This window comes from Lemur catta, chromosome 1 (genome assembly GCF_020740605.2).
Source record: "Lemur catta isolate mLemCat1 chromosome 1, mLemCat1.pri, whole genome shotgun sequence".
Lineage (NCBI taxonomy): Eukaryota > Metazoa > Chordata > Mammalia > Primates > Lemuridae > Lemur > Lemur catta.
Window position 1 is genome coordinate 11,793,841 of NC_059128.1, and position 18,641 is coordinate 11,812,481.

General features: G+C 36.4%; 1 protein-coding gene across 4 annotated transcripts in view; it reads left to right on the forward strand.

The window, feature by feature from the left end:
* Positions 1-320: 320 nt before the first annotated feature.
* TC2N (tandem C2 domains, nuclear) overlaps positions 321-18,641 on the forward strand; it is a 43,713-nt gene continuing 25,392 nt past the window's right edge. For 2 of the 4 annotated variants that reach the window (XM_045561958.1, XM_045561961.1), the window contains exons 1-3: positions 736-832; positions 13,779-13,901; positions 15,987-16,217. In XM_045561958.1, the coding sequence (XP_045417914.1) occupies positions 13,835-13,901; positions 15,987-16,217 (298 nt within the window). In that variant the 5' untranslated portion in view covers positions 736-832; positions 13,779-13,834. Of the gene's footprint in view, positions 428-735; positions 833-13,392; positions 13,506-13,778; positions 13,902-15,986; positions 16,218-18,641 lie in introns of those variants that run through there. The other 2 variants (XM_045561960.1, XM_045561959.1) reach the window with 2 other exon arrangements.

The following is an 18,641-nucleotide window of genomic DNA, read 5'->3' on the forward strand; positions in this document are numbered from 1 at the left end:
GAACCAGGGATGTGAGGTGTTGTAGTGGACACATCTAATACTCCCTCCAACACACCTGCTGATGGCAAGGCAGCCGAGGATATAAAGCAACAAACACGAAGAGACGCGGGCAGATTCTCAAAGACTCTATAATTAGACTTCTTATAAAAACTCTAAAAGTCAAGTAACACCACCATTTCTCCCTTTCTTAGAAAAGAGCGCACAAACATCTCCGGCAAGAGACACTGCTCCTTCCTCCCCAATTCAGAAAAGTTCATCAGGCCAAGAGCTTTCCCTCTATAAGCTTCTTTCCGCTTGTCTCCCTTCGGATCCCTCCACAGTCCCGAAGCTCTGCGTGGCTCCATTTCAGACCTTTCCGGAGGGAGCAGCTGAAAGGCGCGGCCAGCAGGAGCCGAGCCGTCGAGGACGCAGGCGCAGCGCGGCTCAGGTGCGCGGGCTGGCAGCCCCGCCTCACCCCACCCCGGCCCCCCGCTCACCTCCTGGGGCGTCGGGGGGTGCCGAAGTGAGGTGGGGAGGGGGGCGGAGGGGGAGGGGCGGACTGGGGGCGGACCAGACCCGGAGGTGGGGCGAGGTAGCCCTGCGACGGGGGCGGGAAGGCGGGGTGGGTTACCTGAAGGGGGAGGGGCGGCCCTGGAGGGGGCGTGGCCTCGGGGCGCGGCCGCGTGAGGTGATCCGCGTCAACACTGTCTCCGGCGGCGAGGGCAGAGCGCCCGCTGCCTCGAGCAGGTGGCTGGCCGCGCTCTCCTCGGCGCGGGGTGGGGCGGGGGCGCCCCGGGAGCCGCGCGCGGAGGGCGGCGGGACCCCGGCCGAGAAAGGAGCCGGCGCGGCTCAGGTGCGCTTCTCCGGGCGGCGGCGCGCGGGGCCGGGCGAAGGTGGTGACGGGGAGCGCGTGAGAGCGGCCCCTTCTCGGCGGGGTGCCCCGTCGCCCCCAGCCTCGCGGGCTGGCTGTGGAGCGGCTGTTTTGTGTGGCTTTTTGTCTCATCTATAACTTTTAAAAACCTGTGGCCGTGGTTGGGGGTCTGGGGACCGTTCCCCCGTCTCTTCAGCAACGCCCGCCTCGCGGGGGCCTGAGGGAGGTTTAGGCCCCGCAGCAGCCGCGATCGCGGTGGCCGGGGCTCAGTTGCTCACCCCGGGGAGCGGGAGCGCGCGGCGGGGCGACGCCGGCCCCGTCCTGCCCGGTTGGTGGGTCCGCTTAGGGGGACGCGTGACCGGGGAGAGGCGACACCCCAGCCCCGGAAGGGGCGGCCGCGCGTCCCGCTCCCCGTGCTGGGCTCGCGCCTCGGGCGACCCATCCCAGGTGGGCTCCGGACTCGGGGAAAGAGAGAAGCGAATTTCCTCTCCCTGGCGAGCGAGCTCTGATGAGACCTGGTTAGCAAACGGTTTTTGTCGGTGTTTCTGAAACTTTGTGAAGCGGCGAAAGGGTGTTAAAATGTCACTTCCCTGTGGTTTTTGCAACCTACAATCTATCCAACAGGTTTTTAGATTTGACTTCTTTTTACTGTTTTTTGTTTGCTGTGGTTTCTTTTAAATATAGGAAGATACTGCGGGGTACATAGCACATTCGGTGGACGTCCGGGTATAGACAAGATAGATGCCAAGTCAAAAAACATTGATTCCTTTAGAATATTTAAAATACAGCGTATAAAAGAATTGCTTTTGTAATGAAGATATTCTGATTCTCATTCCGGATAAGCATTTAAAAGAGTTGTGTTTTTCCAGAAATAGCCTAGAATGTATTGAGAATTAGCACCAACAACTCAACCGTATTTACGAATGTAATACTTCGATGCGTAACCTCATCATGGTTAAAAATTGCTTTTTCTGGAAGGAAGTGTTCATGTGTCTTGCCTTTGAGAGCTGGGATTTGAGGAGACTTGCTTTTTATCATCTCTTCTGTATTTTGTAGTTTTGCTAATGAGTATGAGTTACCTTCATAACTGTGGGAAAAGCCTGAATAGAAATTTTTTAACCCTTCAATAAAAATTTAAATTGTGTATTTTCTTGGCTTTACTTGAATTGTGTATTCACATGTAAAACTAGTAAATTGAGAGATTAATTCATGTTGAGAGAAAATGAGGTTCTTGTGGGACATCTGGCAGAGCTGTCTAGTTGGCAGTTAGATATATTGGTATCAGGTTTTTCTAAAGTCAGGCTCAGAGTTATAGATGTTGGAAGCAGCCGTGGATTTGTGAGAGTTAATCCGGTAAGGGTGTAAGAAATCATTCAAGCACGTATATAGAGTAAGAAGAGAGGAAGACCGAGGATTGAGAACGCCAGTATTAAGTGATGGGTAGAGATAGTCAAGGAGACCAAGGAGGAGCATTCAGGAAAGGAGGAAAACTAGGAGGTGGTGGTGTCAGAGAAGCCAGGAGAGGAAGGTTTTATTAATAATGAGAGAAGTCTCTTTGGGAGTCAAATGAGTCTGAGGGATCGGGAAGATAGGAACTGATTAAGTGCCTATTGGCTTTAGTAGTTAGGAGGAGGTCATTAACCTCAGCAAACATAATTTAAGTAAAGTTGTAAGGCTAGAAGCCAAATTTGAATGAATTTGAGGAGTGAACAGAGGATGAAGAAGTAAAGATAGAGAGTATAGAATCCTTATTTTGAGAAACAAAGGTTAGAAAGAGAGGCAACAGGGTGGTAGAGGGGAGTTTATAGTCATATTGGAAAGAATATAAGGACTATAGAATACCTTTATGTTAAAGTGTGTCATCTCCCTAGGCGGGAGGATTGCTTGAGCTCAGGAGTTAGAGACCCCATCTCTAAAAATTAAAAAAAATTAAAATGTGTCATCTCAGAGCTTTTTTCCTCTCATGGTTAAGTAGCAGAAGCTGAGAGCAAGTAACTGTGCATATTCATAATAAGTACTTTATCACACCCTCTGCCCCCTACCCTAGTTTAAATTATGAACACTGTTTTAGTGGTATTTTGGTTTATTGGATTCAGGTGTTATTAGTGTTTAAGACACAAGTATAAACTATGTTGGATTGTATTTCATCTGAGTCCCAGTACTTAGATACTTCCAAGTTGCTTTTATTTGATTCTTTCATGTATGTCTCAATGATTCTTCTAAAAATCTTATGTAGACCTCAGATATTTGGACTAAATCAGAATCTGTGAGGTATACATCATTGGTCCCCAACCTTCTTGACACCAGGGACCATTTTCATGGAAGACAATTTTTCCATGGACCGGGGTGGGGGTGCTGGGGTGGGTGGGGATGGTTTTGGGATGATTCAAGCATATTACATTTATTTCATACTTTATTAATACATTGTAATATATAATAAAATAATTATAAACTCATAGGTTGGGGATCTCTGGTATACATCAGTTAGGGCCTTTGCTTCAATTATCATGCATTCAAGGGAAAATCCTTCAGATTAAAATTTCTGTATAATGAGTTTCACTTCAGTCTTCATTGAAAGTTTGATTTTTGTTGTTGTTGTTTTGGAGTTCAGACAAATAGTTTTATGGGTGTTTTCCTCAGGAATATGAAAAAAATGGTTACAATGGAAAAGGCCAATAATCAAGTGTTGATGAGGAGGATGTAGATCAACTGGAAATCTCATATTCTGCTGGTGGACGTATAAATGGGTGTAATCATGGAAAACTTTTTGGCAGTGTCTACTAGTGTCTACATTTGCATAAGCTATGCCCAAATATATACTCAACAAAATTCTAGGAAATGCAAACTAATCTAATGTGATAGAAAATGCATCAGTGGTTACTTGGGGATAGGGACTAGAGAAAGGAGGGATGGTAAAGGAGGGACATGAGGAAACTTTTGAGGATGATGACTATATTCATTTTCTGTGATAATGCTTTTACCAAAGTATACATATGTCTGACTCATTTAATTGTACATTTTAAATATGTACAATGTATTGTAGGTAAATTATACCTCAATAAAGCATTAAAAAGGATTAAAGAAAAATAAAGAGGGAAGGAAACATATCATTTAAGTATATTTATCTCCTTTAAATACTATAGTTATCTCAGGGTAATAGGATCACGGATAATTTTTATTTTCTTCATATAGGTTTCTGTATTTTTCAGATTTTGTGCTACAACCATGTATTTAATTAATTTTAAGTGAGAAATTAGTCTGTATGTCCAAAATAGTACTTTTGACACATCCACAGATTTAAAGAATACAAATAAAATAAATACCCCATACCCATATCATGCTTAAGAAATAATACATAATCAATAATTTTGAAGCTAACCTATGTATTCTCCCTGATTATATCTTTCACTTTCCACTCTCCTTGATTTTCTGTATAGTTTAGCCACATACATACACATTCCTAAACATTGTATTGTTTGGTTTAGTCTACTTTGGAATGCTGTGTAAGTGATACTATACTATATGATTTGTGTGACTTTATTTTGGACATTATATTTGTGAGATTCCTTCATGTTGATGTGTGTTACAGTTCGTTTATTTTTTACTGATATACATCATTCCATTGTGTGACTTTACCACTGTTTATCCATCATCCTGTTGATGGATATTTAGAGTGTTTTTAGTATTCTTTTTTTTTTAATTTAATTTTTGCTTTTTGCCATTAAAAGCTGTTTTGTTATGACCATTCTAATCCATATCTCTTTGGGTTCATGTTTACAAATTTCCCAGGCTTTTTAAAACCTAGGAGTAGAGTTGTGGATCTTCACTTTTGCTAGATAATACTGAACTGTTTTATAAAGTGGCTGTACCAGTTTATACATGCAGTGTGTAAGTGTTCACTTTGTTCCCTCTCTCAACACCATTTAAGACATTTGTACATTTGTAATTATCTGAATTTTTTCTTTTTGAGAATCTGGTGGTTGAGAAACGGTATCCCACTGGGGTTTTAATTTATGTTTCCTTAATTACTGATGATGTTGCACCTTTCATAGTTACTCTTCTGTGAGTGTCTCCTTATGTTTTTTGCCTATTTTCTTTCTTTCTTTTTTTTTTTTGTCTTTTAAAAATTGATTTCTAGACGTTCTTTATATATTCTGGATACTCATCCCTTGTCAGTTATGCATGTGGCACATTTCTTTTTCTCAAAGTGAGCAGCTTGCTTTTTACTTTTTTATGGTGTCTTTTGACAAAAACATTTTATAGTTTAATGTAGTTGATCGTGTCAACCTTTTTCTTTTATGGTCTGATACTTTCTGCTAAAAGCAGGGGGATATATGGGAAATCTCTGTATCCTCTCAATTTTGCTGTCATTCTAAGACAGCTCTAAAAAAGTCCATTAAAAAAGTTGCCTTTCATATTTGTCTTTAAAAAAATTTTTCATTTATTTATTTTTTTCCCACCCAGAAAGCTAAGAAACCTTTCATATTTGTTTTCTTAATCCATGTAAAATTGATTTTTGTGTGTTGTAAAGTGGAGATGTGAAGTGGGAGTCTAGTTTCTTTTTTTTTCCATATGGGTAATCAGTTTTTCCCAGCATCATTTATTGAATATTCTGTTTTTCATTCTAGTAATCTACAGATTTCATATGTCAAGTTTCCCTATATGTGTGGTTATGTTTCTAGGCTATTCTTTGTAAAACAGACATCTGTTTGTGTATCCTTACTGCAGTCTTATTTACTTTGGCTGTATAAAGAACCTTTATACCTGAGAGAACAAGTCGTCCACTCATGCTTCTTTTCAAACTAGACTCCTCCTCAAATTAATGTTTATTTTTTTCTTTTTTAAAAGTAAACTTTTAATTGGAGTGTAATGTGTAATTTAGTTCTTAAATATCTACTGTAATCACCTGAGGTCAGAAGTAATACTGAAGCTACTCTAATGTAGACTCTATCAGGCTGCAAATCCTTTCGTAACTCACTAGAATTAATTTTAACTTGTATAAACATAGGATTTTCATTTTGGGCATATAGTAAGTTGAGGTATTGGGAGTCACTTTATACTGAAAACAGCTAAGAATACTCTATGTAAAAAATAATTCAAAAATATAGGAATTAACTTGCCATAATCAAAGAGAAAGCTGAAAGAGAAACTAAAGGAGGCTTTAATTAAAGTCTTAGTTGCTGCTCTGAGGGTATTTGCTAAACTGGGGAAACTTGATGGATTTGAATAGGAATGTGGTGGATTTGCAGGGCACCAGGGATAGTTGGAAGTCAGCCCAGGGGCTCATTCAGGGTAAGCTAAGAAGACTTTCTGGCCCCAATTCTGCGATCTCAAAGTTCATATCACTTTGGTGGTCTAAAAAATTTTCAAGATATGAATTTTTAAAAATCTTTTTCTTTTGAGATATTCAGATACCATAAAATTCACCACTTTAAAGTATACGATTAAATGGTCACCCGCCAAAAGAAACTTTGTACCCATTAGTAGTCACTCTCCATTTCACTCTTCCCTCTCAGCCCCTGGCAACCATAATATACTTTCTGTTTCTATGGATTTGCCTATTCTGGACATTTTCTATAAGCGAAATCATACAATATGTGGCCTTTGGTGTCCTGCTTCTTTCTTAGCATAATGTTTTCAAGGTTTATCCATCTTGTAGCATGAATCAATACTTCATTCCTTTTATGGTTGAATAATATTCCATTGTATGGATATATACCACATTTTGTTTTTTCACTTACCAGTTGATGGACATTTGGGTTGTTTCTATTTTTTGACTATTATGAATAATGCTGCTATGAACATTGTGTAAAATTTTTTGTGTGGAAGATATGTTTTCTATTCCCATAGGCATATTTACCTAGGAATGGAATTCCTGGATCATATGGTAACTCCGTGTGAAGTTTTTAGGAATTGCCAAAGTATTTTCGAAAGCAGTTACACCATTTTATATTTCTGTCAGCAACATATAAGGGTTCCAGTTTCCCCACATTCTCATCAATACTTATTTTTTGTCTGTGTTTTTGATTAGTGTGTGTGAAGTGGTATCTCATTGTGGTTTGATTTGCGTTTTACTAATAATCAACGATATGAACACTTCTTAATATGTTTATTGGCCATGTGTATATCTTCTTTGGATATTTAAATCCTTTGCCCATTTTTAAAATTGGGTTATTTGTCAAGGCATGAATTTAAAATGATCTAGTAAACAAATGCAAATATTCTGTGGAGTATACTTTCATTTTTTGGCTTAAAAAACGTCCTATCAGTAAAGTTTCATGGTCAATGAATAATTTATTGTCAAAGATAACCAAGTACACAAGGAAATAAGACAACCTGAGCAAAAATCAGCAGAAACAATAGATAATTAGAAATAAACCTACAAAAGCTTGAATTGCCAGCCACAGATTATTAAAATAACTATACAGGTCTATATTTAAGTAAATAAAAGACAAATTTGGAGAGATATGCAGAGATCAGGAGTCTAAAAAAGTGACAGAGCTACAGAGCTGGTTGAAAAAAGAACTAAATGTAATTTATTTTATTTTATTTTATTTTTTTAGAGACAGGGTCTCACTCTGTCACCCAGGCTGGAGTGCAGTGGCATGATCATAGCTCACTGCTAACATAGTTCAAAGGCACAGAGGTAAAAAAGAAATAGTGTCTTTCTAGAACTGCAAGTGGTTATATTTTGAAGCTTAGTATTTGCAGGAGATAGTGGAAGATGAGCAAAGAGAAGGGGTCATATATTTAGGAAAATAAATTTTATCCTGAAAGGATTACATTTTATCCTGATAGGGAATCATGGAATTACTTAAAGCAGGTAATGAACATTGGCAGCACAGTTGGGGGATAAAAAGAGTTTGAAAAGGCAAACCTATTAGTTGGCTGTTTGTAATGTGGGCATATGATCACACCTGAATCAAGGTAGTCAAATTGAGGGTGGAAAGGAAGCTGTAGAAATTAAAAGTATTAAGGAGCTCCACTCAACAGAATTCTAGTCCTTGCCTATTCTTTGTATTGCTCAGTACCTTGCAAAATAATGCAAAGTGGGAAAAACTCAAGGCCTTTGCACTTTCTGGAATACTCTGCCCTCACGAACTTCACTAGCTGATCCTTTCTTGTCATTTAGCTTCCAGCTGGATTGTTTCCTCCTCAGAGAAGCCTTTTCTGATTACAGAAAATTAACGTTAGTTCCTCTTGAATCTTGGTTAATTTTTTTCATCAGATTGAACATTTCATATGTTAGCTTAGTTTTGTTTATCCCCCTCTATGCTGTAAGCTCTCTGAAAGTGGAGCTTTTGTCTGTCTTGTTCACTGTTGCATCCTCAGTGCCTAGCAAATTGCCTAGTATATATTAGATACTCAGTAAATGCTTATAAATAAGTGAATGGATAAATTGGGTGTGTTGATTATGGGAGCTAAAGGACTCAAGGATGACATCCATACTTCTGGTTTAGTTTGTTACCTGGATGGTGGCACTATAGTAGGAAATACCAGAAGAATGGCAGGTTTGCAGGGGAAGGTTGTTATAATGTACTGTCTGTCCTTCATTTGTAAGAATGCTTCAGGCAGGGCTGTTCCTAGGCTATGTCAGGCCAGCAGAGGCAAATAAGCACTTTGGGAATCTCAGACATGGGGTGATTTTTTTTTTCTTTCTTTCTTTCTATTTTTTTTTTTTTTTTTTTTAGATGGAGACTCACTCTGTGGCCCAGGCTGGAGTGCAGTGGCATGATCATAGCTTGCTGTGGCCTTGAACTCCTGGGCTCAGGCGATTCTCCCACCTCAGCCTCCCAGAGTGCTGGGATTACTAGTGTGAACCACTGTGCCCATCCAGTATTAAAAGTATTTTAACAGACTGGGCACGGTGACTCACGTCTGTAATCCTAGCACTTTGGGAGGCCAAGGCAAGAGTATCACTTGACGCCAGGAGTTCAAGACCAACCTGAGCAAGAGCGAGACCCTGTCTCTACAAAAAATAGAAAAATTAGCCTTGCATGGTGGCATACCCCTGTAGTCCAAAAAACATATTTTAACAACCTGTCTAGTGTGGGCACTGACCAATCAGAATGGACACTAGCCATAGTATTAGAGCTGGGTCATGGAGGCCTTTCTCAGACATTAACCCAGAAGATAGCTAGGGAGGAGTTAGAGTGCCTAGGGTGGCTTATAGCTTTTACCTACTGATATGGAAATATTTAAATCTTTTCACAGTCTGTTTCCATACTGGAATGTTCTGGCTAAATGTCTTCATACCATTCCTGGGATTGGATAGAGTGCCTCACATGAATCAGATAGATTGCAAGTAGGATCTAATGATAATAATTATAATCCTGGTGATGGCAGCAAACATTTACTGATCTCTTATAATGGGCCTGGCGCTAGTTTAGTGCTTTGTAAGCATTACCTTGGTTGATCATCACAATAGCCCTAAGAAGTGTTTTTTTAGCTGATGACAAAATTCAAGGTTAGAGAGGTTAAGTAACATGCCCAAGGTCATTTAGCTAATAAGTGAAAGTTATAGGATTAGAACCCAACCAGTGTACTTTTACCCATTTATATTTGCTTCCCCTTATTGCTAAAAAAAAAAAATAATAATAAATAAAGCAAATAAGTGGTGTTCAATAGAGATAGCCAGCACATGGTTTGTTAACCTGACTGGTGCTGCCCTTCTGCCCATACCCTACCTAAAGCAATGTAGTATATTAGAAAAAGGTGGGAAACTTAGGTTTTAGTTCTGAACCTAATGATAGTTGTCTTACTATTTTATATATGTAAAATGAAGGACTTTGACAAAATGATCTCTAACGCCTCCTTCTCTGTTAATGTTTTTGAGGCTTCTTTTTCTGTTAATGTTCTATAACTCTGTGTTATTTTGTTTCAACTTTATTGAGATATAATTGATATACAATAAATTACATATACTTGAAATATGCAATTTGATAAGTTTTCATATTGTATGTACCCATGAAACCATCACCATAATCAATATACTGAATATATCACCCTCAAAAGTTTCCTCCTGCTCCTCTGTATCCTTCCTTCCTGCCTATCTCTGCCCTCTGTCTCTCCACCCCTCACTGTCTGCAGGCAGCCTCTGATTGGCTTTTTATTACTGATTGATTAATTTCCATTTTCTGTAATTTTATATGAGTTGAATCATACAGTGGAATTCAGCTATAAAACATTATCAATAAGATAGCCAGAAAAGCTAAATTAAAGAAAACTAAAATAATAAGGCAGATGGAGAACTGAAATATGGTTTAGTTATTAACAAAGCTAATACAAGAGAATATGGCATATATCTGTATGGCGTGTACTCTCTTTGTCGGTGTTCTTTCACTATGTGTAATTATTTTGAGAGTCATCCAGGTTATTGCATATATAAATAACTTACTACTTTATTGCTGATTAGTATTCCATTGAATGGATACATTATAATTTGTTTATCTGAATAGATTAAATAGATGGATATTTGATGGTTTCCAGTTTTTGGCTATTTCAAATAAAGCTGCTGTGAACACTAGTGTACAAGTATTTGTATAAACATATGATTGCTTTTGTCTTGAGTAAATACATGGGAATGGAATGTTTGGATCATATGATAGATATATGTTTAACTTAAGAAACTGTCAAACTGTTTTCTAAAATGGTTGTACCATTTTAAATTCCCACCAGTAGCATATGAGAATACTACTTGTTCCACGTACATGTAAACGTTTGGCATGGTCAATCTTTGTAATTTTATCATTTCTAATATGTGTGTAGTGTTATCTTGTAGTTTTAATTTGTATTTCTCTAATATCTAATGGTGTTGAGCATGTTTTTATGTGCTTTTTGACCATTTGCATATTTTCTTTGGAGAAGTAGACACTTCTACTTCAAATCCTTTGCCTACTTTTTAATTGGGTTATTTTTCTTTGTATTATTGAGTTATAGCAGTTAGGCATAAGCCCCTTATTGGATTTATGATTTGCAAATATTGTCTCTTAATCTCTGAATGGTCTTTTCCTTTCTTAATGAGTGTTTTTGAAGCATAAAGTTTTTAATCTTGATTAAGTCTTATATCAAATTTATCATTTGTTCTTTTGGTGTTATAGCTAAGAAATCATAGCCTAACTTAAGTTTACAAAGATTTATTTCTATGTTTTCTTCTAAGAGTTTTGAAGTTTTAGCTGTTATATATGAGTCTGCAATCAATTTTAAGTTAGTTTTTGTGTATGGTGTGAGGTAGGGACCCAATCTTGGCGGGGAGGGTGGCATGTGGTGTCCTAGCACCATTTGTTGAAAAGACTGTTCCTTTCCCTTTAAAATTTCTTGGCACTTTTGTTGAAAAATCAATTGACCATAAATATAAAGGTTTATTTCCAGACTCTCAATTTTATTCCATTGATCTATATATCTTTCCTTATGCTTATACTATACTGTCTTAATTAGTATAGTTTTGTGGTAAATTTTGAAGTTAGTCTTCCAACTTCACTCTTTTTTTTTAAAGATTGTTTTGGCTTTTCTGCATTCTTTGCATTTCCATAGGAATTTTAAGATCAGCTTGTCAATTTCTGTAAAGAAGCTGCCTGGGATTTTGGTAGGGATTGTGTTGAATCTGTAGACCAATTCAGGGAGTCTTGCCATCTTAACAATATTGATAACATTAGCATGTTAACAATATTCCATCTTCTAATCCATGAATATGGGATGTCCTTAAATTTATTGAAGTCTTCTTTAATGTCTTTCAGTAATGTTTTGTAGTTTCAGTGTACAAGTCTTGTACTTCTTTTGTCAAAGTATTCCTAAGTATTTTAATTTTTTAAAAAAATGTTATGAATGGAATTGTTTTCTTAATTTCATTTTTGAACTACATTTTCGGACTAACGTTTCATTGTTAGCATATAGAAATACAATTGATTTTTGTATATTGCTCTTATATCCTTCAACCTTAGTGAATTTGTGTATTACTTCTAGTAGCTTGTTAGTGGATTTCTTAGGCTCTTTGTATTTACAAGATCATGTTGTCTGTGAATAAAGAAGGTTTTACTTCTTCATTTTCAATATGAATGCCTTTTATATCTATTTCTAGCCTAATTACCCTGGCTGGAACCTCCAGTACAGTGTTGAATAAAGGTGGAGAGAGTTGATGTCTTTGTGTTTTCCCTGGACTTACAGGGAAAGCATTCAGTCTTTCAGCAGTTACCATGATGTTAGCTGTAGGTTTTTCATAGATGTTCTTGTTATATTGAAAAGAGTCTCTTCTATTCCTAGCTGCTCAGCATTTCTATCATGAATGAGTATTAGATTTTGTCAAAATTTTTTTTGCATCTGTTGATATAATCAAGCAGTTTTTGTCTTTTATTCTATTAATATAAAGTACTAAATGAATTGATTTTCAGATGTTAAATCTTGCAATCCTGGGATAAATCTTGCTTGATTGTGATGTATAACTCTTCTTATATGTTGCTGGATTTGGTTTGCTAATGTCTTGTTGAGGATTTTTGTGTCTATGTTCATGGGAGGTATCCAACTTGCTAAAAAAGAAAATAAAGCAAATAAGTGGTGTTCAACAGAGATAGCCAGCACATGGTTTGTTAACCTGACTGGTCCTGGCCTTCTGCCCATACCCTATCTAAAGCAATGTGGTATATTAGAAAAAGTTGATAACGAATTTTGTTGGTGACAGATATAGGTACTCTTATACATTGCTATTGGGAATGTGAAATGGTGTAGATTCAGAGAGAAATTTGCCAATAGGTACCCAGTTGTCCTGTTTCTAGGAATCTGTCTTACAGATACGTACTGAGAAATATCTGAGAAATATGTGTGTACAAAGCTACTATAACACTATTTCTAATACCAGAAGATGTAACAATTCAAATCATGATTTTAACAAAACTATAAAAAAAATTGAGACCATAGGGGAAATTTGAACACTGACCAAGTAGTTGAAAATGTGTATAGTTAATGATGTTAATTATATGTGATAATGTTATTACAGTTATGTTAAAAAAGAGCACTCATTAGAACTATTTGATATATTACTGATACTATTTAACACTGATACTATTTAATGCTTGAAGTGATCCATCTTCAACCAGCAAAAGCCCCTTGAAGTTAATTCCTGAGTCCTTCTGCCCCATCCTTTAGAGATCATTACTTAAGTATTTATGGATGAAATTATATGATTAGAGTTTATTTCAAAATAATCCAAAGGATAGGGTAAGTGGGGAGGTTGAGATGAAGTAAGATTTGCCGTGAGTTGATAATTATTTAATCTGGATGATTGGGATTTCATTGTACTATTCTATCTTCTTTTGTATGTGTTTAAAATTTCCTGTAAAAAATGTATGGAGTTTAAAGTAGGCATAAATGAAGAGAGTGCATTTGGAACAAAGGCACTGAGATCCAGGAAGGTGGGAAATTCTTAAACAATTTTATGTTTCTGGTAAATATAAAACAGACTTCCTTCATTTGTACTATATTAGTGTAATTCTAAGGATTAAAATAACTCATAAAGTATGCCATTATTTGTTTATTGGTCCCCATTATAGGGCCTTTGGATTACCAAAATAATGGATGTGGAGGAAGTGATATTTTTCTCACGTGTTTTATGAGTGCCATCTTTCTTTCAAATTTTGCCTGGACATAGATTTAGGTATATCAGGTAAAAGAGAAAATTAAGAGTGGGATTTTTCTTTTTTTCATATTTGAACATTGGGATTGTTCATTTAGTAATTTTTAAGCATGTTATTTCAATAACTTATAAAGATATCCTAGGTTATACAGAATTATATATGAGAATAAAAATCTATCTTCCTCTTAAATATTTTTGCTTCAGAACTCTTATTATGTCTTAGAAAGATATAATATGGTGTATTTAATGATATCTAATGGCATTAACATGATCATTTTAACTTGCTTCCTATTCTATCAACAGGTTAATATTAAAACTGGAAGTTTGTATCTTTTGCTGGATATTGGAAATTGAATGTAATGGCAACAGAATTTATAAAGAGTTGCTGCGGAGGGTGTTTCTATGGTGAAACAGAAAAGCACAACTGTGAGTTTTGTTTTGTCTTCAGTAACATTTATTTAGTGCCGCCTTTTTTGTGGTATCTTTTAATATAAGGATAAATTAGACATGTTTCCTAACTTCACAGGGGTGGCAGAAACACAAGTCACACTAGGTAAATATTCCAGAACTCCAAGTACCCTGGAGCATGGGTAGAAAGAGATGAATTCAACCCAGGAGACACCCTGAGACATTGCCATAAAGTAGATTGCATTTGCCAAAGAAGTCTGAACAGGATTTTAGCAAGCTGGGTGGGCAGAATGAAGTAAGAGAAAGTGATAGTTGGACATGGGCATAATTAGGTTATTAAGTATGAAATGTCCGATTTCCTTAAGTACACAAAGTATGTCAGTTGATATCGCTGACACTGTGATACTCAAAGTATCACTTTGACATTTCTTGTTTTTTTATTGTGAAGGTACATCCTTAGTCTTTCAAACGCACATTTTGGCTTGTGATTATCTTCCAAATTTTTTTTTAGAGCAATTTTTGTGAAACAGTGGATAAGTAAAAAATTTGTGTTGTTTTCGAATATGAGTTCCTTCGTGGATCCAATGCTGCGCAGAGAGCTCAAAATATCAATAAAGTGTTTGGGAAGGATGTGACTAATGAACACACAGCATGTCGATGGTTTGAAAAGTTCTGTTCTGGTGATTTTAATCTTGAAAATATTGGGCGACCTGAGACCAAGATAGATAATGATGAGCTGAAAGCTCTAGTGGAAGTGAATCCATCTCAACCTGTGCATAAATTAGCAGCAAGGTTTCACGTTACTATTCCAACAATATTGGACCATTTGAATCAAATGGGCAAGGTAAAGAAGCTGGATAGACGGGTTCTGCATGAATTAAACGAGCGTCAGAAGAGAATTTGTCTTGAAGCTTGCCTTACTTTACTGTCACAGCATAAAGGTGAACCATTTGTACACTGTATTGTTACATGTGATGAAAAAAGAATTCTTTCTGATAGTCGCAAGTGTTCAGCACAATGGTTGGATAAAGATGAGGTGCCGAAACACAGTTCAAAACCAAATATTCATGAAAAAAACCTAATGGTTTCTGTTTGATGGTCTAGTGCTGGTATCAACCACTATAGCTTCATGAAACCTGGTCAGTCAATTATAGTGGATGTCTACTGCAGCCAATTGGACAAAATGATGAGGATGCTTGCAATTAAGCAGACAAGATTGGTCCATAGAGACAGGCCAATCCTCTTGCAAGACAATGCTTGACCACATGTCCGAACAATGTTGCTCAAGCTACAGAAGCTGGACTTGAAAACTCTCTGTCATCCACTGTATTCACCAAACCTTGCACCAACTGACTATCACTGCTTCTAGGCTTTGGATCACTTCTTGCAAGGAAAAAGATTCAGTTCTCAACAAGTTGTGGAAAATGCCTTTAGCGATTTCATAGCCACTCGCTATCCAGGCTTCTTTGCTGCTGGCATAAACAAGCTACCATTTAGATGGCAAAACTGTGTCAGTAGTTTAGGCACATACTTGGGTTAATTGTGCTCCTTCTTATTTGAGATATAAACTACACTTTTGATTTGAAATCGGACGTTTCATAATTTAATTACCTAAATATCTGGAGTCAGTATGCATTTTATTTTGTGATTTGTTGGAGATTTTTGTAGACTTGGAAAACTAGCTTCTTTTTAGAGTTGCTTTATGTAATTAAGACTGATGTTAACCAGTAGTACTGACAAGACTTGCTTTTGTCGACAGTATTTTTCAATGATGAGATTTTACTTGAAAGCATTGTGTAATTGACTACAAAATAAATTTGTTTTCTGTCTATGAACTTTTGTGGAAATGAGACTCTTTAAAAATTGCTCTTACTATTATAATAAATTAACATACTTTGGCAATAGTGTATTAATTGCTCAAACGTTGGCTGGAGAAAATTAATGTAGATCCCACAAATGTTTGATAGGACCCAAGAATAGTTTATGTGTCAAGAATTTCTTCTAAAAGGATTAAGTAAGTACCAAAGCATGCTAGGTTAGATTATTATAGGTAATGTATGTGCATATTTGTGACTTCTTTTATTTTCCTTTCTTTATGTGCAGTTTCAGAGGAAGGAGACTTTAAAGCAGCAGTCCCAAATAGTCAAAATATTGCCTGTGTACCTCCATTTACTTCTGTTTCCGTAAAGCCTCAGGTTGGCTGTACTGAGGATTATTTGCTTTCTAAATTACCAGCTGATGGCAAAGAAGTACCATTTGTGGTGCCCAAGTTTAAGTTATCTTATATTCAGCCCAGGACTCAAGGAACTCCTTCACATCTGAAAGGACTTGAAGGTAAACAGTTAAATGGCAGGATTTAAAAATCAACATGTAGCATTAAAATGCTGTTATTATAGTTATTTTGCTCTTTTATATCTTTAATACAAAATTTATATAAAAGTTTTATTTTTTGCGTTTTATATGTTTTGCTCTTTCTGTAGCAGAACTTAATGTACAATATTTTTGAAAGGTTCCATTTTGAAGTCTGATCACAATGCAACGCATTTGTGTGTGGTTTTGGGCTTTTTTAAAGGAATAACATATAGGCAACTCTCCATATCTATGGATCTCCTGCATCTGTAGATTCAACCAACTATTTGAAAAATACTATTTAAAAAAAAAAAAGGATGAGTACATCTGTCTTGAACATGTACAGACTTTTTTCTTATCATTATTCCCTAAGCAATACAGTATAATAACTATATATCATTTACATTGTATTAGCTATTATAAGTAAACTAAAGATGATTTAAAGTATATGGGAGGATGTGCATAGGTTATATGCAAATATTACACCATTTCATATGAGAAACTTGAGCATCCATGGATTTTGGTATCTATGGGGGGTCCTGGAACCAATACCTCATGGATGCCAAAGGATGAGTATAACAATAATAATACCTCTGTTATCCTTCACTTATCTAGAAAGAAAAAATAAAGGAATTATTTTATATTTGGTCTGTAAACATAGAAAACCTGTAGTTTCTTATCTACTATTTTTTTTATATTTGCTGTAATGAGAAATAAGGAAACAATCAAATAGACTTTCTTCACCAGTCTGTATTTCCTAGTCTAAATAGCTGCTTGAATAAGGTAGATTCATTGGCTGAATTTGACTAATGTGGAGGCCAATGGACTAATGAAGATAATATTAAATAACATGGAGCTCTTCTTTTTAAAAAATTAAAAAATTAATGTTACTCCATTGAAACATTGTCAGTCATAATGGCTTTTTTCTCTCAAAATTTTATTAGAAAAATTTCAGACATACAGAAAAGTTAACAGTGAATACCTGTGTGTCCACCACATAAATTCTGCCATTACCATTTTACTATACTTGCTTTATCACATACCAACCTACCTATCCATTCTTCTATCCATTATTAATCCCTTTTTTAGTGGAGGATGCATTTCAGAGTAAGTTGAAGACATCAATATACTTTACTCTAAATACTTAAACATATATATCATTTATTGGAGTTCAATGATGTGTTTATAGTCTTCTTTTGAAGTAAATTTTACACACAATGATCTGCTGAAGTGAATATTGTTGAACTTTACATGTATTTGTTGAATTTTAAGTATATATTTGTTGAATATTGGCAAATGCATGTATCAGTGTAATCTAATCCCTATCAAGATCTAGAATATTTGTCCAAATATATTTATCTATCCCATCCCCTGTCTCTTCTTCTTCTGGGATTTCAATTACACATATATTGGACCTTTTGATATTGTTCTAGGGGTCTCTGAGACTGTCCATTTTTTTCAATGTTTTTTGTCTCTCCATTCTTTAGATAGGATAATATTGATCTATTTTCAAGTTTCCTGTCTCTTTTCTCTGTTATCTTCATTCTACTATTAAGCCTATCTAGTGAATTTTTATTTTAGATATTACATTTTTTGGTTGTAGAGTTTACATTTGGTTCTTTTAAAATAGTTTTTGTTTCTGTGCTGCAATTTCCTATTTTTACATTATTGCAAGCTTATTTTATTTTATGTCTTTGAGATTTAAAATCTTTGCTAATTTCAACATCTAGGTCATCTAGGTTTGGATTCTGTGGATTGCCTTTTTTCTTGAGAATGGATTACATTTTCTTATTTCTTTGTATGTAGAGCAATTTTGGATTGTATTCTGGACATTGTATGCTACATTGTGGAGACTCTAGATTTGCTTTTCTCCCTCCCACCCTTCCTTCCCTCCTTGTAACTTGGTTGAACTTATATTACAAATTCTGTGTCTTGGGCAGTAGTTTATAGATCAGCCAGGTATTTGAATAGACTTTATTCATGGAATTTGGGACTTTTTCCTTTCCAGGATTCCCATCTTACTTTTCAGCAGCTCTGGTTCCCCTGAACTCTACCCTCTGGTTCTTCTGGCCAGAAGGACTGTGAGTTTTCCATTGGAGTTTTATATACCCTGTGTCATGTCAACTTTGACCTGCACTTAGGCTAAAAGTCATTAAAAATAGATAACTCACTTTGTCTCATTACCTTTTTTCCAAGAGTCAACTCCTGTACAGAATCTGTACTACCTCTTTACCCTTCAGTGCCTTCAGGGTTTTTAATTGTTTGTTTTGTTTTATTTTTGGTCTAGAGTTTATTGTTACTTGCAAGAGAGTTGGTAGGAGTGATTTATTTTCTTTTTTGAAGGGAGGAAGGGAGGGAGGGAGGGAAAGAAAAGGAAGGAAGGAAGGACGGAAGAAAAAAAAGAAAAGG